The sequence below is a fragment of the Lycorma delicatula genome, chromosome 2, assembly GCF_047948215.1.
Source record: "Lycorma delicatula isolate Av1 chromosome 2, ASM4794821v1, whole genome shotgun sequence".
NCBI classification, from domain to species: domain Eukaryota; kingdom Metazoa; phylum Arthropoda; class Insecta; order Hemiptera; family Fulgoridae; genus Lycorma; species Lycorma delicatula.
This window is the reverse complement of record NC_134456.1, coordinates 15,830,606-15,854,203: the sequence shown is the minus strand read 5'-3', so window position 1 is coordinate 15,854,203 and position 23,598 is coordinate 15,830,606. Positions and strand designations below refer to the sequence as shown.

General features: G+C 31.6%; 2 protein-coding genes across 2 annotated transcripts in view; one reads left to right on the top strand and one right to left on the bottom strand.

Annotated features, from left to right (window-relative positions):
* The first annotated feature begins 9,154 nt into the window (after positions 1–9,154).
* LOC142320497 (mitochondrial pyruvate carrier 2-like) overlaps positions 9,155–23,598 on the top strand; it is a 69,862-nt gene continuing 55,418 nt past the window's right edge. Inside the window, exon 1 of the mRNA XM_075358357.1 lies at positions 9,155–9,629. Coding sequence (XP_075214472.1) covers positions 9,528–9,629 — 102 coding nt within the window. The 5' untranslated portion in view covers positions 9,155–9,527. The remainder of the gene's footprint in view (positions 9,630–23,598) is intronic.
* Positions 19,318–23,598, bottom strand: part of LOC142320494 (uncharacterized) — a 40,291-nt gene continuing 36,010 nt past the window's right edge. Inside the window, exon 5 of the transcript XR_012755407.1 lies at positions 19,318–19,586. The gene's annotated coding sequence lies outside the window, so the exon portion shown is untranslated. The remainder of the gene's footprint in view (positions 19,587–23,598) is intronic.

The following is a 23,598-nucleotide window of genomic DNA, read 5'->3' as shown; positions in this document are numbered from 1 at the left end:
AGTTGCTTACGAAAAAATAATTTTTAACTGCCGCCATTTTTGATGCATTTTTTAAAAATCTACGCGGGAAACAAGTCAAATGAGTTTTATAAATGTACTAAAACAATGTTATTCTGGAACTTATCAAAACCTAATAAAGATAGATAAAATTGAAATTCTATACCTAGATTCACACGAATTCATTATCTTTTTTTTTTATATACAAACATTTTAATCACTTTTTATTCACAATTATAGTTTATTATTATTATTATTACCTAGTAATATTCTTTGATCATTTACATACAGTAAGACTGTAAATAATGTAAAACGGGTTCAAAAACTCACATTAATATTATGTTCAATTCAGAAAATTAACTATTTGTCATTATTTACTTTTTAGTAGAAGACCATGGTACAAAATACCATCATTTCATTATTCACTAAACCAATCAGTAGACCTATCAAATTATTTCTCTTGGTCTGTATTGTCGGTTTGAATTTTATTTAATATATTACAGAAAAACACAATGATATTTATTTCCATCAAATTAGTTAGTACAGTTAAATAAGTTATCTGTTATTTTTTTACAATTGTTTTTCAATAAAAATTTACTGTAATATTTACCACTGTTAATTTACTATTTTTGTCAACATAGATGCATAAGTTGTAGTAAGAAAGTTGGCGCATGTAAAACATGTTGCTGTCAGTCAATGTAGGGAAAAATAATACCTGCTGCAAGTCCGTTGAAATACAGCAAACATCACTTTGCAGTAACTGTGATTCATTCATACTTCTGTTCATCAGATCTAAAACTTTTGTAGCCTTTCTTTGATGTAAAGTTAGTCGAGATCTAAGGGTAAACTGTTCAGCAACTATTTACTCCCTTTATTTTTGTAGTGTATCTGTCACCGACTACATGCATCTGTTTTTGAGATTCCAAATGACAGCTTACAGTAGCGCTTCTTAAATGCATGTTGATCTTTAAACGCACAGTACATCCTATCATAATTTAAATCAGTACTAAGACACTGTTTTGTGCTTTTACTTTTTCCATAGTGGCTTTCCTGTCGAGGGAACCTATCAATATGCTCACAAACAAGTTTACAGTCTTCTTTAGTGAATTTAAGTATATGTTTGTGAGAGTTAAGATTTTTTCCTCTGTTATCATTGTATGAAGTATTTCCAATTTTCTTTTTATGATTAAGTGTTTGCAATTTACTCCTTTGTTGAGGCTGAAAATTTCTTTAAATGATTTTGTACAATGTCCAGAACCTGTAGGAACAGTATAAGTTATTGTCGATTGCCGCTTACTTTCGCTTGGATCATTGTGTATGTACCATGTCTCTGCTAGAAACTGGGGTATGATTTCAGTACGATTCATCAAATAAGTACCTTTGTGTTCATCTGATAATTTGTATAGTTCCAGAAATAGCATTTCCTTCACTTCCTTTGACAGTTCTTTACATTTGTATTTACACTTACAAGCGACCTGAAAATTTAAAAAAATCAACCTGTGATAATGTGGATTATTTTACATAAATATGTAAGTAAATGCAAAATTAAAGAATAAACTTTTTACATTTTATTTTTTAATTTAATTTAAGGTAACTGCAAAGATCAAACAATAAAATTAAATTATTTGCTAATAATTAGCATATTAAGTAGTATGTAATAGTAAACAGGAATGTGTATAATACATTTTAGGTTAACAAAGAAATGTACTTACTTCAGCAGGAGGTGCTGCTTTTCTTGGTTTCTGTTTACTCTTTGCAGTTGAATAAGGCTTTCCCTGTAATTTACATTTTTATTAATAGATGATTTTTTTCTTACTGTAATATTTTTTTTTTTCCATTCTATTTCAGTAACCAAAACAACTCACTTTACGCTAACTAGTCAAAAGTACACCACACAAAACCTCAATGGCTACTCGGCAGTTATACTATCTCCAGAAATTCAACTGGAGTTGTACACGCTGTTCTCTAGCACTTTCTGCTTAAAGTACAAGATATTTTGGCACACATTCAATTTTCTAATGAACTGCCATCATTACATAGAATAATTTCAGTGAAAAAACAAAAAAAAATTTTTTTGGCACCTACTGATTTTCACAATCCTCAATTTTTGCACATATAACTATCAGTTGTTGTATGGTTTTCCAGTTACCTCTTTTGGTTTGAAAACTACTTACTGTTGTATTGTAAAATACATTTGAGATGTTTTATCAATCCGACATTTGTTACTGACCTTAGCGCATCTGTATCAACATAAAATGTTGATTTTATAATTTTACTGCCATCGCTTTCATTAACAAACTCTATTTTCTGTTGCTGAATTTGTAAGCGCATCTTTAGAGTAATTTTTAGAATTATGCTTCACGCAAACTATAATTGCCATGTTGAATTGCTAATTTTTTTTACATTAGCTGCAATTAATCATGGAAAAATTGCTGAAAACTTGGAGTAAAAATGTACCAGCAGAATGGTAGTAGAATACAGGAATCTCTTGTTGCGTTCTTGATTAAATAAGTTCAGCTTCACTTTTTATATAATTTTATATAGGCTTTTCATAGATTAGTTCTTCATATTCCTTATGGTCTTATTCTTTCACTTATAAAGACAAAGCCCCCCCCCCCCCCATTATTCTTGTGATGAAAAAAAATACTGATTTCATGATTTATAATTTTTAATTTCTTATTGCAGTGAAATTTATTAATGAATTTAATCTTCACCAAATTAACGGTAACATAAATTGAGAGAGTAAATTCTACTGTTACCTTTCACTTTAGTAACGTTTATAATGGAAGTGGCTTGGTATACAGTCAAGCATTTTATTTTAAGTTATTTCTCTGTAAACATATAGCGGGTAGCAATCTCCTTTTAATTTCAAATAAACAGAGGTTTTTAGTTTTATCTGTACATTTATGTATTATCTGTACATATGTATACCTCAACGGCATAAACATGTTGATGTGCAACAAAAAATGTTTTTGCCATACCATGGATATCAGTTTACATGCCTTCTCTAATTCAAACAAAACTTTAAAATGTGATAGTTGTGGAAAACATTGGTAAATTTCCCCCTTGTTTTAAAATGAGTATGGTTGCTCTTTTAATACAGCAAACAATGAGGGCAACAAACCAATTATTATACCATTTTTATGATTATACTGAGAGTAGTAATGACGTTTTTTGTATATCAGCATTGTTGTGAATCTTAAAAGAAAATGATTTCTTTCATCGATGAAACTTTAAGTAAAAGCTATTGTGAATTTGACAGTTACTACAACTGCAGTTATTTTTAAAATCCTTTATGATGAAATATGTTTTGGAAAAATAGCCCAGAAACTAGTAATTATTTTTTAATATTAAAAAAAACTGGGTTTATAGTAACTAAAGAATGATTGTTGAAAATTAAATTTCAACTTTTTTTTGATAGTACTATTAGAAATTAACTGCTGATAGCATAAAAATTATGTGGTCGGTATGATATTTTCTTTATAATTTTAATGTAAACAAAACTCTAACCGTGTTGAGATTCTCTGAAATTTGTACCGTTTTCCATTTGTACAATACTGGTTTATGATTAAAATATATGCATCATCACGAAAGGTAATAAATACATGATAGAATGGATTCCTAAAAAGCAATCATTACTTATAAATATTTTAAGTTGCAAGAAACATAATATTAATGATGTTACAAGTTACATAAGGATTATTTTTGTATTGATTCCTTTGATATAAATTAATTTTTATATAAAATCACTGACTGACATAGAAGATGCTGTTTTTTTAAAATAGGAGTTTGTTTCCCAGGGAACATAAAAGATCTTTAAAAATGTTAGATTATTCTCCTACATATTCTCATTCAATTTGATATATGTTTAGTAATCTCTAATACTCTGCTTCAAAGATGAATTATTCATCACACCGTTAAACAGATCCTTTTAGATTTATAACTGTGTGATGTTCAGAAGAACAGATTTAGAAATAGATTTATAAACGTGTGATTTATAACTGAGGATCAGTGAGAAGTATGTGTTAAGTAAAATTACAAGTAAACAACTAAACAAAATGAAATAATTAAAAACAATTAACAGTAATTTTTTATATGCTTATAATTTTAAAAAACTGTTTATTCCAGACCACTGAACTGATCAATTTCAGACCCATTTTATGCTACACTGAGAAGATGTGTGGATTATTAGCATATGCAAAACATAAACCATGTTTTATTGAGTCATATTACCATTTTTTTCAAGCCAGAGAGCACCGCAGCTCGATTTTGAGTTTCTTAATAACATTGAACAGAATTTAATAATTCTGTTCAATAAGTACAAAAAGTCTAGATTAATTCAAATAATATATCAATCTAGCAAATTGATATGACATGAAAACCCAAGCCCTTTTAAAAACCTTTGCTACTCCTAATTAATTTATGTTTTCCTTAGAAGAGAAGTTTTTAAAATATTAGTAAGAACTTAATATAATAAAATATAACCCAGCAGCTAAAATGTTAAAGGAGAACATATACATAATTTTTTCTTGCATAAAACTATTCTGTAATAAAAAAACAAATAAAAATTTACACATTCTTATTGATTTACGAAGAGAAATTATTTTATTTAAAAAAATTAAATTTTCAACAATTGACTCAAACAAAAGAATATTGAATAAATTAAAATAAACAAAATATGCAATTTTGACAGATTTTTATTTAGACAACTAAATTTTCAAAAAGTGTTTTTAATTAGTGTTCGTAATAGTTTGACATCAAACACACTTGTAAATTTTGTTCAGTAATTCTCCAAGTTAACACCAATTTTCATGCTCTATAAAATAATAAACAAATTTTTATACTGTTTATCATAAAATTAAAATATCTTAAAAGTTAATAATATATAATACATAAGGAAACACTGTATGGGCACCAAGTCATGGAGTAACTCAACAGAGCAAGTGTGTGTGTATGCAATTGTTTTTATTAGTTTTCTTTCAACAAAGCTACCATAAGTTACACAAATGTTTTATATTAAAATTGAACTATGAAAAAAATTTCATTAACTCTTAATTTCATTTTTCAACTATGAAAAAGTTCTGATCTTAGCATGAACACAATTGTAACAGTGTAGTATATAGGTGCATAAAAAGTAGGAGGAGGCAGCTTCCCTATTTCTTGTTTTTTAACTTGTTTATCAAGAATTCAGTTTGGAAATTTATAATATTCTTGGGTGTAAATAATTGAGAGTGTGTGTTTAAGTATGGAGTATAACATGGCTTATTTAACAATGGCTTTAATTAGTTTTATTAAAATTGTGATAGTATTTGAACAGCACTTTGTTATATAAGTATAACAATAAAAGAGTCTACCAAAAAAAATCACCTGATTCAAAACCGTACACCTCTGCAGATTGTACAGTAGGAGGGATATTTACCAGAAGATAATATTTTTTACACATTCAGTGCTGATGACCCCACAGTGGCCTCATAGAGAGGGAATTGCTTCATGCACATGATCCCACCTATGCGTCAAGAGCTTTTTTTTATTATATAAGTCATTCTTTTATTCTCTACCACTCTTTTTCAGCAACCGGTAAGGGTTTTGTTATTGTGTATTAGCATGGAGAAAGGATTATTGAGTTTGGTTGTGTAGTTCGTTGTTTCTTTTTTGTTGTGTTATACTTGTACAGTTTTGTTCATACAGATCATTTTTTACAACTTCTTGTAGATTTGTTTTACAGAAAATCATATTACTGTTTTTTTTTTAAATTCTATTCATTGTATTTTTATTAATTTATTTTTAAAATGTATTTAGTAATTATTATTTTTTTTTTTAATTTTTTGAAAATAAAACTAAAGATTTACTTTTTTTAATACTGGAATTTTATCATAGTAAATTGTAATAAAACCTTGTTTATTTATAAAATTACTCAATCAGATTTGTTATCATTTTATGAAAGTTTGACTGATTTTGATGTAATTTTGTTTGAGCCCTAATTCATAACTATAAAAATTTGGTAAATTCTGCAAAGTGTAGTACCATATAACTTCATCTTTACAAGCATTTTAAATGCAAGCTACTTGTGACAAAGTTTATTATTTAGTATAATTTTTATCAGTTAATTTTAATTTTAATTTTTGTGAATAGTAATTTCAAAAGAAGTGTGTTCAAATAGAAGTTATCTTCTCATAACTAATGTCACAAGCCTGTGATGATTCTGTTTTTTATTTTTTGATAATTGATTCTTCTGTATTTTTTAGCATTTTTTCCATCACATCAGGATTTTTTTGCAAATTTAAAATTTGTAAAAAGTTGAAAAATTGCGAAAATTTGATACAATAAAATAGATACAAAACATTTTTTTCATAATAAATAAATACAATATATTCACTTTTTTGGTTTATACTTTGCATTCTTGTAGCTAAACAGCTGGTGGTCTGAAGAGGTGGGCAGGGGGCTCATTTACTGCTTAATTTCTAATGAAAATTGCCACAAAATAAGCCTAATTTCTTTTGTAGTGCATTTTTTAATTAATTTTTATGAAGTACGTCATGCCTTTGGAAACCACCCACCCGTAATGGCAGGTCAATGTTTCTTTGGACGGCTTATCATCTGGTTCGCGCTTTTACTTCTATGCTTCTATGCTGATAGAGTTCATCTTGGTGTAACGTCCAGCAATAGTCTGCCATCATAATAGTAGCCCATTTTCCTTGATACCTCCTTTCCATTTCTTTCATGTCCTGATGAAATCTCTCGCTCATCTCTTTGATAACGGAATCAAGATTTTCAGGAAAATAGTTCACATGTGAATTTAGGAAATGAACCTTAAAGCTCATGGAACAGCCTTAAATTTTGTACTTCTGCAGCGTAATGTTAACAATTGATTTGAAGTTTGGATCTTCTTATTGTCCAGAAACTTGGTCTTTAAAGACTTCCCAGGCTTCTTTTTCTGCAACTTCCATTTGTTTCTCAAAATTAAAATCCTTGAGAAGTTTTCTAATGTCAGGACCCTCTTTTAGTTTGGCAGTTAATAAGACTGAAAATTTGTCACAGATGTATTTAAAACATTTACCACCTTTTGGTAAGGCTTTGACAAATTGCTTCATCAAGCCTAATTTAATATGCAGAGGTGGAAGGAAAACTTTATTCAGGTATATGAGAGCTTTTTAGAGCATATGTTTGGTTCCAGGTTCTAATGAAGCTCTTTTGACCAATCTTTCCTTATCCAATGATTTTATCTCTCTCTGCTATACCATTCATACAAAAAACAAGGAAACTATGTATCCTTGCTGTCCTATGAGTGTAGATATTATTTTGAGATTGCCACACATATCCACGTATGATTTTTGTACTTAATCGAGAACGAATTCCAAATTATCATAACCATCTTTTAAAAGGACAGAATGTCCGACAGCTATTGATGGATATGTATTCCCACTGTGAAGAACAACTTTGAGGCTTCTTTTGGACGAATCTGTGAACAGTCTCCAATCAGTCCTTTCGTATGGAATGTTAAATCGAGTCAAAAGTCTACGTACATCAGTGCAAAAGACTAATTCTCCTTCTTTGGAAAAATATGGAAGAATACCCTTTTCTCCGTACCTGAAGCAGGAGAATGAGGTGCCAGCTGCTAGAAAGTTCTCTTTAAATCTCGAACCAAGCAATTCTGAATTTTCTTTGGTCAGATTTAAATGTCGAACCAAATTGTTTATTTCAAAATGTGACTAAAGCTCTGGTGTACAGCTATCTCTGGGTTCATACTCCTTGATGTAATCTTCATTTAAATCACTTGTGGAACTGTCTATTTCAGATAAATTTTCTGGTGAAATTGGTACTGGTACGTCTGGACTATGAGGAATCTAGTGTAAAGCAGATGGCATATTTGGATAGATGATTCTTTTTTTATTTTTCAAATTGAAACCGTGAACACTAATGGAACAAATGTAACAATCATTGGTGTGATTCCATTTCTGTCGCACCACTATTGGTACTCCAAATCTGAACTCTTCCTGCTCACTCTTTGACCTCCGTCTAAGGACTTCCACCATGTGTAGCAAACATAGTGGGGATGCCCAAGTTTTGTCTAGATCTCCTATTTTCACTCTGAAATACGTGAGCTACACTTGTCTAACAAAAATTGTTTTTTTGCCTTTCCACCATTAACTCACCACAAATGTAACAAAAAAAATGTGCAGAATTTTTGCATCCTCTTGAAGCAATTTTGAAAATGGAAAGTTTGCTTTATGGCCTGAAAATATATTTCCACCAACAAAAGTGCGTTTGATCACAGACTGAAAAAAACTCGATTTACGCACGCTGATGGTTGAAACAGCACTCGCTGATAGTAGCTGCACAGCCCATGAGTGGTGAGCTGCCTATAAACATGTTAAATTTTGTCACAGCCTGTCAGCCAAGCTCTCCCGCCACCTTATCACCTTTAACCCAAATCCCCCCACACCCTGTTCTTCAGACCATTCAACTGTTTAGCTGTAAGAATGCATAGTATAAGCCAAAAAAGTGAATATATTATATTAATTTACTATAAAAAAGAAGTTTTATGTCTATTTTATAGTATCACATTTTTTGTAAATTTTGATATTTGTGAAAAATCCTGACATTATGGAAAAAAGTGAAGGTTATTTTCGGATTCAGCACTAAAAAATACATAGGAATGAACTATCAAAATTTAAAAAACATTCCACAACCCAAATTTTAATTTTGTAGGCTTGTAAGCTACATTCTAAAAGATGAAAATTAATTAAAATTTATGTTTTTTTTTTACTATTTTTATAATCTTTATTGCAAATCAAAAAACTATTATTTAGAAAAGAAAGAATTTCAATGTAAATATAAAGAATTTTTTTATTTTAGAAATTATTCCATAATTTCAGTAAATTATAACCTAAAAAGACTAACCTATGCAATATTGCTCTGTTAGAATATTAAACCATTGAATAATATCCAAGAACAAATAGAAAAATATTTGCCAAGAAGCAATGTAATGGGTGGGTTACACAACTGCAGGTGTCATTTGCATGCTGCTTGCTGATGACGCACAGTGAGGTCATTGCATGTTATCAAGGTTCTGATAATCTTGGACTAAAAAAAAAACTAGTTTATATACTAATATAATTTATTTTTTTTTAAATCAGTGCAGCAGATAAGTAAAGAAAAAATTCAGCAGTGAATGTGTTAAGGAAACACAGTAACAAAGTATTCCTATCTTGAAATGCGGTAGGACTGATTTTTTTCCACAACTAAATGAAGACACTGATGAAATCATTTTTCAGCAAGATGGGGACCTTCCCTGTCAGCTTCTAAATGAAACAAAACATTCCCTTGATGTTGAATAGTGTGTATAAAAGCCCAAGATTTGGCATTACATTTTTAGCCTCCAAGGTACCCAGACATTACATCCTGTACTTTTTTTGTGGGGATGTGTGAAAAAAAGTGTTTGTGTTCTGTAATTACCTTCTGATTTGGATGAGCTGAAAACCAGGATCACAGCTGCAGTAACTTCTGTAACAGAAAACTGTCTGCAACGCATGTACAAGAATTCAGCTATTGTCTTGATGTCATATCAAGACAATATGCCGTATGTATCATCCATGCGACAAATGGAGGGCATACAGAACACTTATAACTTGGTAAGTGAAATTTTAAATATTTTTGAGTAGTATGTAATTTGTCTTATAAATGTAACACATTTTTATTATGGAATATATATATATATATGTTTGAAATATATATAATTCTTTTTTTTTTTATAAATAGTGTATTTTAATGAGGAAACAACCAGTAAAGATTATTGCTTTCCCCCAAAATAAAAATTGTTACTGTGCACATTAACTAACAGTTATTTAAATTTGAGAAACAAAAGAAAATAACTCCCATAAGTTAAAAAAAATCCAAGCAATGGGAGAGAGGAAGTAAAGAACATCATAAAGGGATTGTAGAGAGACTTCTACCAAATACCAAATAAGATGAGTGCAAAATAATGCTATAAGTTTATTATATCTTAATTTGAAGCTATATTCCTTAACTGACATCTTTGTCAGTGTTTGCAGTTACTTTAGTGATCATATTCCTCTGACAGCAGAAGAAATAGAAATAAATTGAACAAAGTTAAAAAGGCAAAGAAAATAACTAAACGGAATCTGGAAAAAAATAACAATTGGTTTCATTAAAACAACCATGATTCTATTCTCCAAACAACATATTGCGGTAAAGTACAGGGTGTCTGGGCTAAAGGTATCCAAAAGTAATAGCTTATATTAAGAAAACCAGTTAATATAATTTATTTTTTTTTAATAAACAATGCACTCACCAAGTTTCAATGTAGGTTAGTCAAGTTCAGTGTGTGCACCTTTAGTAGCTCAGCATTCATCTAGATGATAATCTAACTTTTACCAGGTGTGTTTAGGAGCATCTGTGGTCCTCAAACAGCTTCAACAGTCCTCTTTTAAATTATCCAAATCTCTGATTTTCTTTGGCACACACAACTTTTATTAAATCCCCAAGTAAAAAAGTCCAAAGGAGTGATATCTGGATACTAAAATTGGCTCATAATTAAACAACAACATATCAAGATAATTAGGATTGTTCTCGCCATGGTGCATTACCTCTGCAACAAACTGATATCGTAGAAGACAATCATTTGTTTTTAATGTGATGAAGGATTTGTAACTTGTACGTTCACAAATGGAGCCGCTTATGAGCATTGGAACAAGGAATTTGCAGTTTGTAAATAGTCCACCTAATTGACTTCCCAGAACTGATAGTGAATGCATTGCACACGCAAACCACAGTTTTGTCACTAACTGAAACTTTTGGATGATTTTCAGTCTGTGAGACCAACTACCAGTTTCTTAAAATCATATCCCACTGTTGAATAGACTTGGATGTAGGAAGATTGATTTCCATTCAGTGTGTACATGCTGTTGAACAGGTGAAACTGATTGAAACTCTGCTTACACACTGAACCTTCTGTTGTGGGGTCCACATCTCGACTGACTACAATTGCATTGTGAGTCGGCTTGCCTATGCATGTATATTCTGATGACCTTGATAGTATGTAGAACAAATCTTGCAGGTATTTTATGTTGATTGAGCCTACGATTAAAGATTACGATGACTGGTTTTCTAAATATAGGATATTACTTTTGGATTCCTTTAGCCTGGACAGTTGTTTAAGATTCCAGTACAATTAGTTTAACTTCAGATTCAAAAAAGATTCTTCTGTGAATTCTGAACATGTTTGAGTAAAAAGTATAGGAAATTGTTACTGAAAACAATTTGGATTTAGTAAAGAAGGAATGCAATTAGCCTAGAATGAATTATTAGTTTGGTGAGAGGTAAAGGAATAAGTATATTCTGTATAACACAGATACATCATTTGACCATGTTGAATGGAACATAAACTTATGAGAATTCTCCAAGAAGCCAAAGAGTAAATCGAGAAGGTAGGATAAGATTAGACTGAGGAATTGTACGTGAATTAGAAAACAGCTATGAACATATAGGATGCTCAAACCAAGTGGTTTGACCTAGAGGAGGAGTAAGGCAAGGTTACTGCCTACCAACAATTGTTGAAGATATGGTAAAAATTATCTAGATAGAAGCAGTGTTGCAAGTAGGAGAATACATTTTTTGTGGTTCACACATGACTCTTGATTCTTTAGGTAAAGCATTTGACATGATTTTTAGGTAAAGCACTGGACATTCAACAGATGATTTCAAAATTAGCAGAACTTGACATAAAATGGGTATTAGGAAAACTAAAGTAACGAGGTAGGAGAAAATAAGCCAGCGAATGTCTGCACTAAAAAAAAGAATTGAACAAATAAAACAATATAGGTACTATGTTAACATAAGATTACAAACATGGAAAAAAAATAAAAACAATAACAGCACGGTAAGGAAACATTTAAGAGGAAGAAACGTAAACACCATCTTACTTTACATAGTAAGAGAGTGTTGTACTTCTTTATGGATGTGAATCATGTAGGATCTCAGCACCTAGGTATTAAAATTTTATTGTTGCGTGTTCGTGGCTCGATCAGGATATTGAGGGACAAATAATTTAAAATGTTTATACAATTACCATTTATTAGTTAAAGAACATAAATAGAACAAGACAAATCAATTATAACAATAATGGCAACAGCAAACAATAATAATAAACGGTGATTACAAAACAGAATTTTAAAAGTAACTTCAACCTTTTTAATAAAATATAAAGAATGAAACTCATTCAGTAATCAATCAATTAACAGCAGGGTTGAATGTATCACTAGTTTTACGAAAGAGAAATTTTCATTTTCTACAAGTAACTGAAAATAAGCGGTTCTATAAAATAAATAATCTGAGTTTTTAAAGCTTTAAACCTCTATTAATTTGCTCTTTATTTTATTGTCATACAATAAAAATTGACTTGAGATACAATGTTTATCTTCATCTCAGTGAAGATAAACAGTGTTTTTGGTAATACATCCTTTTCTGTTATCCCCTTCTGAAAAACCTACTTTGATAATTCACTTGAAAAGAAGTCTCTTAAAATTTCTTATAATTTAGTTTATAGTATTTTTCTATTTAAGTAAGTTCATATTCCCATATTATGTGATAAAAATTTGCTACAGTAAGCCAATTCTGAATAAAATACCATGATCATGAAAACACTTTTAAAATAACTGCTTATAAACAAAATAATTAATTAACATGATGATTTTGCTGGCTGTTTATAAAATGACTTATGTTGAGTACTTACATTTCATATTACACATTTATAGTTGGTTTCTTTATTAAATATTCAGAAGAAAAAAAACGGGTTAATAATGTATTTAAATAAATTATGCAACACTTGTAAAAAATTACTGCACCATTTTAATAAATCTGCTTTAAAAATGTCATTTCGGGACTGCTTTATCATAAAAAACACTTGACATGGCCATTCAGAGGGTATTGAGATTTCCCATAAATAAATGATATTTTATAGTTATTGAAAAAAAGTCATTCTGATGTAATGGTATTAAAAAATAACTAGTAATATTTAATAGTTTGAATTATGATGCCATAGATATGTATTTATCCCATAAATTTCATCGCTGTAATTGTGTAAGTTTATAGTAGAGAAGTTTGTAAAATCACAGTGTACTTAAAAAATTTTGAAAAAAGTTAATATTTTTTTAATTTGATATGAACGAATGTTTGGTAAAAAAAGGGTTTTAGAAAAATACCAATAAAAACTGTAGTTTTCTTTTAATTTGCTATATTTCTGATTTTTTTTAAAGATAATATGGTTAAAATTAAAAACTTTAATATTTTCTGTTAAATTTCAGGATTTTATTTTTTTTTAATAAAATTGGTTGATTGATTCTGAGTTAATATGTAATGAGGATAAAAAACATGAGACCATCATAAAGGTTAGAAAATACGTTGCAAAATTCTAAGTCAATTTAAAAATGCATTGTGTGCTGGATTTTATCTATACCCGCATTTCCTGCCCCCAAAGAAAACCAACACCTTTTGTGTCATTCTAAATATGTGTTCATATTCAAAATTGAAGTGCTGTAGTCTGTTTGACTAGAGGGAAGCAATATTGACTAAATATTACTTTACACTTACTGTTTATGCAGATGTCATTTGTTCTTATGTCAGAACCAAAGATGAGCTTGAAAGAATCTGAATGGCATTGATTTATTGCTAAAGAGAAATTTAGTTAAAAATAAATAAGACTAAAACAATGGTAATGAAACATGACAGCAAGGAAAATAATGATTTAATTATTAATATGGGAGAACACAATATACCAAACTGGAGGAATTTTGTTATTTGGCTAATAAAGAACAACGGATGGATTAAATTATGAATTAGTATATTTAAATAATTCTGCTAATATCAAATATAGATTTCAGAATATTTCGAATATATTTATGTGTTTTATGATAGTGAAACATGGACCATAGGAAAGACAGGAGGGAAAAGAATGGATATCTTTGAAGTTATATTGTTAAAGGAAGATGTTGAAAATTAGATGGCTTGATAAAATTTGAAATGGAAAATTTAAGATAAATAGGAGAGAAAATTTTTAATAGAATCCGTTGAAAAAGACAAACTAGGTTTGCAGGCTGTCTATTAAAAAAAAGACATACAGGTTTAGTTTGGTGAAGGAAGTGTAGAAGGTAAACAAATGAGGCAGACAAAAATTGAATTTATAAAACGGATAATGAAATATTGAACAGATAATTAAGGTGTAATAAATAAATATGTAGTAGTTAAAAAATTGTTGTAGAAAAGAAGGAAGAAAGGATAGTATGAAACTAGTTAACCCAGGTGATCCTGATGGGGAATCTTGCTCTTTAAGATTTTGGTGGTTGGCATTCCAACAGCCCCAGTCTCTGCAGCTTCGTAGTGGGTCTCAAGTAATGTCCTTTGGGCATCAGGGTGAACCCAGTTATATGCAGTCCTAGCTCCAGAAAGAGACACTCTGCTGGAGTGGTCTGTTAAATCACTGGTACTCTTGGGAACAAAATTTCAGTCCCAAATAATAATTTTTTGGTGTTGTTGGTCCATTTGAAAAAAACAATGAACTGGGGAGTTTGAAAAAACTTCAACCAACATTGTCAGCCGAAGATGTGTCAGGAGACATGAAACAGAAATGAAAGAGGTAGTGCTAAATTTTCTAGTGTATGGTTTCTTAGAGTCAAATATAATAAAGAAGGTAAATCCTTCTCTAAGATTTCTCTATTCCTAATAAATAAATGTAGTGGAATGGCTTGTACCTTTCCTTAATCTATTAAAAAGCTTAGGACTGGCGCTCTGATGACTGAGGTAATTCATGATAAACAAGAGTCAGAAGCTCCTAGCCCTTAGGAATGGAAGGACAGGTAGTAGAGCCCCACAGTACACTAAATTCCAACAAGGGAATAAATGATCTTTTACTGTGATTTTGCTGGTATCAGAAGAGCTATCACAGCAGTCAGTCACTTCTGTGCAGAGGATAATAAGGAAGGGGAATGGTGTTGATGTACCAACATCACTTATTCTAACCTTTTCTACTCCAACTGTCCATGAGCGAATAAAAATTTACTACTTTTCTGTTCATGTGCAACCATATAAACCAAACCCAAGACGCTGCTTTCATTATCAGAGATTTGTTTACAACAAAATTGTTTGCACTGAGGTAGAAAAGTTTATTAATTGTAAAGGTCCACATTAGGCAAGGCTTCAAGAATGCCTCTTTTATAAGGAAGAAAAGGCGGCTATACTAAGTTATGTACTTAGCAGAAAGTGTCCTTTCCTGTGGCTCATAGGGAATACAGAAAATAACTCAACATGAGGAATTTTGTACTGCCCTGTGTTAGTTTTGTTTCTGCCCAAGCTGTTTCTAACAATATGGAAAAACAGAATGAATGCACATTGTGCAAAGAACTGATCATTGTTCCAGGCTTTGTCACACAAGGTGAGTTCCTCATTTCTTATATTGCAGTGTTGAGAACTGTCAAAAAGATGGATAGATTTAGTAGAAAGACTAACAGTTGTTTACAAAAAACCATTCCAGTCAGTACACCATCAAATAAAATTCCTGCTGCACCAACAACGCAGTAAACTATTAAGATCTGAATAAAGGGATCTACAGAAAAATCTTAGGCTGGTACAGTGTCTCTGGGCTCTCAGGCTTTCACGTCCCTATCATCATCTCAAGACCTCTTCGAGAATGTGGAGACCGATGAAGTGCATGATGAAGCAAAGCACTTATGTTGATAGCATTTCTTGAACAACTTCATCATCGGATGTTTGGAGCAAAGTTTGAGCCGTGTGTGGAACAGGACAGTCAGTTGGACTAAAAAGCAACGGCTTCCTCGTCACCGTGTCAATTGATGTTTGAACGCATTTGGAAACTTGCTTAGGTCAGATTCAGTTATCATACTGTCCTGAGGTTAGGTGGTATAAGTTGCAGGTAGGAAATATCTTGTTTGTAATTGGAGTCTCGCAAAATAAATTAAACATACCTTTTTCTTTTGATGAATATAGGTATGCTTTGAATACTTCCAATGACACTTCCCCAAAATGATAATATCAGGCTAAACATGTTATCACACCTTTCTGATTCAGTATTATGACATCTTTTGTATATCTATAATAGAATATTTTATTATCAGCTTTTCCAGATTCTTGGTCAGAAGCATTGGTGATTCCTTCTTTGAAACCTGATAAAAATAAATCATGCCCCTCGTTACCGTCCTATCTCCTTTACCAATACCATGTGCAAGGTAATGGAACGCATGTTAAATCGTCGTCTAGTTTGGTACCTTGAGAAGAACATTCTAATTATCCCACTGAACAATGAAGTTTTCGCCAACGTAGATCGTCTATCAATGATGTAGTTTCTCTTGAATCTGTCATTCAAAACACCTTCCTACATTGTCAATGCCTTGTTGCTGTATTTTTTTATATGCAAAAGGTGTATGACATGCTTGGAGGAGAGGAATCCTAAATAAACTGATCAATGATCAATAGGATATATAAGGGAATCTTGTATTTGTCATGATTTCCTCATTTTTTGGTCCTTTTGAGTTCAAGTTGGAATGACAGTATCCAAACACTTTACACTAGAAAACGGAATGCTTAAAAGGAACATGTTGACTCTTAACTGTTTTTACATGGTGAGCCAGTTGAAGCAAGCATGTGGGTTAATTTTTCAGTATTGTGGTTTGACCAACAACTAACGTAGATAACACATTTAAAGAAGTTGAAGGTAATAAAATGATTAAAAATGCTAGACATGCTGAGAGTTCTATCTAATACTCTTTGGGGAGCTGATTGAGTATGCATGTTGCACTTCTACCGAGCTCTGGTCCATTCCCACTTAGACTATGGCTGTGTGGCCGATTCGTCCCCATGGGCTAGCACTCTAAAAATGCCCAATGATTCCATTCATTTATCTGTCTTGGCAGCAGGTGTGTTTCGCTCAAGCCCCATGGTAAGTCTAGTGGACAGTGGTTAGCTATCTATTCGGAATAGACAAAACCAAATAATATGCTACTATGTAGATTGCATAAAGTGCAACCAAATCATCCTACCTTTGATGCAATATTTTTCAACCAGCTAGTTAATTGATATGAGGAACAACCAAGATCTACTGCTTCACTAGCTGTTACAGCTCATCTGCTTTTCTTATCTGTAGATATACAGTTACCTCCTGTTACTTAGCGTACCCCCACTTGATGGCCTTCCCTCATGGATTATTGCTTTAGTTTCAGTCAATATCAAAAAAAGGAAAACAAATCCAATTAAAGATAATTCTTTCTTGTAAGAACAAGAAAGATTTTTTACTATTGTAAATAACGTGAATCCTGATGCTATAGTTCATATAGATGGCTCTACACACAATAATTCTGTTTGTTGTGCTTTTGTGGTTGCCAATAGAACACACATGTTAGGCCTTCCCGGCATCGCCAGTGTTTTCATTGCATAGCTGTATGCAATTAACATAGCCTTAAATATATTTAGCCCAACATTCAGGCACATACTTGTCTGCTACAGATTTCATTAGTGCCTTGCAGGCGATTAGTGACATGTATTCTAAATACCATGTTGTCTGTTATCTCTGAAATGATAACAACTATAACACAACTGCAAGCTTCTGATGGATCCCTAGTCATATTGGAATTTCAGGCAACGAATGCATTGATCGTGCAGCAAAAGAGACCTGTTTTGAATAAAGTAATGCCACCAATCCCATTGTTTTGAACAATTTGTTTTATCTGTTTCCTGAAGAGGGTTCATGATGAGTAAGTAGCAAAGTGAATGGAATGCTACCATCAACAGTAAACTATCCAGTTTAGAACACTGTGTCACTCCTTATTGTAGGAGGAAGCTCCTTATGCAGGAATGATTGTCAACAGGTTATTATTTGCTGTTTATGAATAGGGCACACTAAAATTACTTATATGGGCACCTCTTGAATCAAACCAGTGCACCCATCTTGTGTTCGCTGCGACTGCCAAGATGTGTCCACCACATCTTTGTGGACTGTGGCTAAATTAGAGGCTAATACCCAATTATCTTAGGCAACAACGTATTGATGTTGTCTAAGGTACTATGATTTTTTAAGGCTGAGCCTCGGGATTCCAACATTTGATTAAAACTATGTTTTTTTTTTATGTTCGTAATTTTATTGTTTTATGTTAATTTTTAATATTGCTTTTATTTTGGTGTTATTTCACACTTACCATATGCTTAGGCAGTTCACATCCTTTTAATTTTTAAGATAAATTAAAATTTTTAAATTTTAATCAATTACTGTAGTAACTTTGTGTCCGAGCACTGAACAACAACTCATTGTGCACTTAGGGAAAAAAAGGAAAATAAAAAACCAACAGATTGTTTAAAAATAAAAAAAATCTTTTTGTAGATTATAAATCTTTTGAATTACTGATATTTATATATAGAAAAATTTAGACTCAACCCAGTGGTAATTTTTTTTATAATGCATGTATTAAATGAATGTTTAGTCAAATTAAATATATCTGTAATATTTATACTTTTGATGAAGACACAGTCTGCTGAATTTTGATCAAAATTAGCTGGTAATATATATTGTGTAATTGTGCACTATAAAAAATGATGTTATTTACTATTTACTTGATAAATTTAATACACAGTATTGATCTAATTATTAAGGTAGTAAGCAGTATTGCTTTACATTTCTTATTTTAATTTAAATTTATTGAAAAAAGGTACTTATGTGAGGGTGCTTCATGAAGAAACAGAAATAATTTCAGGTTACGTTGTACTAGCGAAAATAAAGAAAAAAATCTAATATAGAATTATGTCCAGAAGTGCTTTGTTTTCAAGTCCTAACTGGCTAAAAGTTTGCCCTGATTTCCACTCAAACTGTAAGATGATTCTCTACTGAAATCCTTAGTATACAAAATATGGAACAGAGTTTGTGGTTGTATATAGTTTTTTGCCTCAAAAATAAAAAAAGCTTTAGAACTGTGTCTGTAACAGTTTCTGAGGAAATTATAATAAATGGGTCTAAAAACCAATATTTTGGTAAGGTATAAATTTATTTTGTTAAATAGCCAATGAACAAATATAATTTTAAAACAGAATATATAGAGAATTCAGTTATGAAATAATTGACATAAGTTAACTGAAAATAATTCTAAGTGAAATTTGTCATTTATTTAAAACAAAACACACCAAGTACAGTTTTGTGAATTCAAATTAATATGGACTGCAGGACCCTTGTATTAAACAAAACGTGGATTGTTGGAATCGTAAAATAAAATCATTAAGCTATCAATATATTGCAAAAGTGAGGTTTTATTAACATAGTAGTAAAATTTATTTTTAATAAGTTTTGAGATGTACTAAAGTATATAAAATTATTAAAGCACCTTTATTTTTTTCTTTTCTTTTTTTAATAGTTTCTTTTGTGCAAGGTGACTCCATCTTTTAAGAATTAAAATTTAACTTAAGGCTACTGCTCTACGTTCTGTGGTGTGTTTTCCAAAATATGAGGCCATTCAAATGGTTCATTTTTTGTTTTTCCTTCACCTCTTTTCTTCCTCCTCACTACTAGCATTTCTTGTTGCCTGGTTCCATCATGTGACCAATAATATAAAAAAATAATAGAAACATTAATCAAAAGAATGAAAATTAATATATATATAAATTTATTTTTTTAATTCTATTAGTATATAAACCACAGTACAAAATATTGAAATAGACATATCTTACCTTAATTTGACACTGTCTGATGGTTTATCAAATTGAAATTTTGTTTGTATTTATATACGAGGCGCAGTTCAAAAGTAAGGGCCAATCGGTAGCAAAATGAGAACAGTTGAAAAAATGATTATTAATCATTTCAAATATTTAGATATTTATTTTTCTACGTAATCATAATTTAATCCCATATATGTTTGATATCGTGAAACAAGCTTTTTCAAACGCACTGCATAAAATTCCTCCTACTAAGATTGTACCCACTTTTGCACTGAAATTTTCAGCACTTCATTTTTGGATGCTGATTATAAAATGGTTAAGTGGACTGTACAATAAAATGACACAATTTGATTGTAACTAAAAATTATGACACCTTTATTGTATTAGATTGACAGTGATCGTAATTGAATACCAGTACACTAAAAGAAAAACTTGTGATAAAACATAACTGACTGATATCATGTCCACTTCATGAACCCAACTGAGTGAGCAACACCATATGACAAAAGAAAGTGGGAGAATTCCTCCCCACTACATAACACAGACATGCATCACATGCCTGCACATACAGAAAAATATCCAACATGCCCCTCCCACCTTGAAGGAACACCTTCAAAAAAAAAAAATGAATTACATAAGTGTCAATAATACAGGAGACTGCATATACATTTTAAATATATAAAATTAAAAAAAAAAACAAAGGAAGATATGACATAATACAAGAATATAATTATGTAACAATGAATGTATTATTTTGGTAATGGACATATTTTTGAAATTAATTTTTTAATGTTCTGGTCGAAGTTTTAAGTATCACCACATGCACTTTTCCATAGTTTCCAGGATGTATATTGATGACACAAGCCATTTTCCATTAGAGTGGAGGGACGGAGGTTGTCCTCTTTGATGATGACCAAATTGTCTTGCAGATCTGGAGTAGAGTTTTCCATGTTTATTGTTGCTGAAGATTGTTAGGTATTCATTGGACCAACAAGACCAGAAGTGCTGCATTTGTTGCTGAATTTGTTGCCGGTGATTAAGTATATTTACAGGAAAGGGTTGCAAATTTGGTTCTGGAAAACTGGTAAAGATATCATCTATTAGGAAATGTGCTGGTGTTAGAGGAAGAAGATCAGAAGGGTCGTCGATATTGGAATTAAGGATTAGGAATTTACACATGCCTCAATTTGAGTCAGTAGAGTGGTAAACTAACTATTGTCAGATTGTTAGTACTGATTACAGTTTTCATGTGGCTCTTAAAAAGTTTGACTGATGATTCCCAGAATCTGCCAAAGTTTGGAACACTGGGAGGTTGAAAGTGCCATTTGAATCCCTTCAATGGATGAAACTTCTGCAACACTTATATGAAAATTTTTAGTTCTGAATAATTCTGCTAGCTGAATCAGCTCTCTTTGGGCCCCAACAAAATTTGTTCTGTTCTGTTGTTGGCAATTGATTTATTTCTAAGGAATTTTCCCATTCGCGTAAAGTAGCCTAATCTAATTTGGTGGTAATTACATGAATTAAAGAGTGTATCCCATTGCTGAGTTGGATGTCCTAATCCTGCTAGATCACGTATGTGTTCTAATGCACTGTCTAAAAGCTTTCTTAATGACAAAAAATTTTCTCTTATCATTTTTAGAGAGGTTGAATAGTGCAGTTAGATGTTTATTAATTAAGAACCTTTTATTGCCATATCTGGCCTGTAAAAGTTTTCAAACAACCCCATAATTTTTTATTGAACTTTCTAAAGATGATAAAATTTTAGTTTCTTCACCCTTTAAAGAACCATTGGAGGTAATGAAATTTATGAATTTCTGACATTTCTTTAGAATGAAAGAATGACACAAACATATCATGAAATGACACCCATTCATCATAATTTCTGCTGAATGTGGGTAGTTTTATGTGTGGAAGTTTAACTGACACAGATTGAGTTTTTTTGGTTTGATTTCACTGCTAAGTGGGGTATCATATGATTAAAGATGGTCTTGTGCTGCTGACATTAATGAGAAAAAGTTTTTAACACATAAAAAGAGCCTTCCTTAAACTCATGACACCATTACCTTGCTTTTCCTTCATTCATTGTGGTAAGCCCATATGTTTCACACAATTAATGGTCAATTTCAACAGCATTATATTCTCTTGCATTTAAAAATCTACAAGGGCCATTCAATAATTAAACATACAAACATTTTTAGTGTAGGAAATGCTTAAAGCAGGCAATTGAAACTTTTGTTAGTTGGCAGCCTTGCAAAGAGTGTTAGTCAGCTGTTTGATTAATATTTACATTAACAGAACCTTTAAAGTTTTAGTTATGATGGCCTGTCTGCTCGAAGAAAGTACTTTGAAGAACAGCCTTCTGTGATCCGATTTTTACTTTCGGAAAGTGTAAAACCGTCTGAAATATTCTCTCAGATGAACAAACAATACGGCAGCAGCTGCATGAACCGTGCGAGTTTTTATGGATGGGTGGAAAAGTTTAAAAGTGGTGCAAAAGCGTGATTGATGAGCACTGCTGTGGTTGTCCAGTAACAGTGTCGACCTCGGCTTTAGATTCTTGCATTGATTCACGTATCCAAGACCGATAACTTACAGTTGAACAAATTGCTGAAAAATGTTGGTTAAGTGTTGGCACATCTTGATCCCCTAGGGGAAGATACCCTCCAACCACCCGCTCTGCACCTAGCCCTGATGGGTTTTACCAGCTGGGTTTTCATCTTATAAACCTCGGCATGTAACATCTTAGGATGCCACCGATGCGAACATTCCCATTGGTTTAACAATTACTAAAAATAACAAAACACATCTCTAGTCTCAAGTAAGACTGAAAACTAATAGTCGTCAAAGGAACTGAATCACCTACCCACAGGTGTTGGCCCAACTCATTCCATTTTTCAAAACAAACTGAACTACCATAAAACTTGTGCGAGGTATGTTCCCAGAGAGCTTACCGTTCATCACAAAGCTGAGAGATGACACATTTTTGGACAGGATTTTAACCTGTGATGAATCTTGGATATATCATTTTGAGCCGGAGTCTAAGCATCAAAGCATCACCTGTCTGTAAGAAATTCCAAACACAACACGGCTGGTAAGATCACATTAACCATATTTAGGAGTGCCTATGGTCTGATTTTCTGTGATTATTTGGAGGAGCAACGCGCTACCACAGCCTGTACTACTCAGCCATGATTGAAGAGGAAATGTCCAGGATGACAGAGGAAAGACGTGCTTCTTCTAGATAATGCTCTATCTCATATGACACAACTGATACTGAAAACTATTAGCAAAGTGGGTTGGAAGTTTCTACCTCATCCTCCTTATAGCCCTGACCTTGTCTTTTAGGATTTTTTTTGTTTGGTCTGATGAAAGAACCTTTGCGTGGTATCAGTTCAACAACAACAAAGAGATAAAGAAAAAATACAAAACTGGCTGCAAGATCAAGATAAGAATTCTTCATCGAGGGGACTCATAGAAGGATGGGACAAGTCCAGAGAAGTTGGTGGGGATTATGTGGAAAAGTAGACAAAAAAATTATATTTATGTAATAAATCATTTTTGCTATTTGCCTGCAAACCATTATTTTGTCATTTACAGATATTTGTCTGTTTAATTATTGAATGACCCTTGTAATGATTGATCCAACAGTTATATATCCAACAGACCATTTAAAGCTACTTTGTATGTGCAAACCAATCAGTGTTGTCAGTTGCTATTTATAACTCATTGGCCCTTACTTTTGAACGTAATATTTTTGTGATATACTTAATTTTATGTCATCTTTATTAATTTTTAATATCTAAATTTGTGTTGATATCAGAAATAGAATGTTTATTGTGTATATGATGGTCTACCGTATTAGATAAACATAATTTA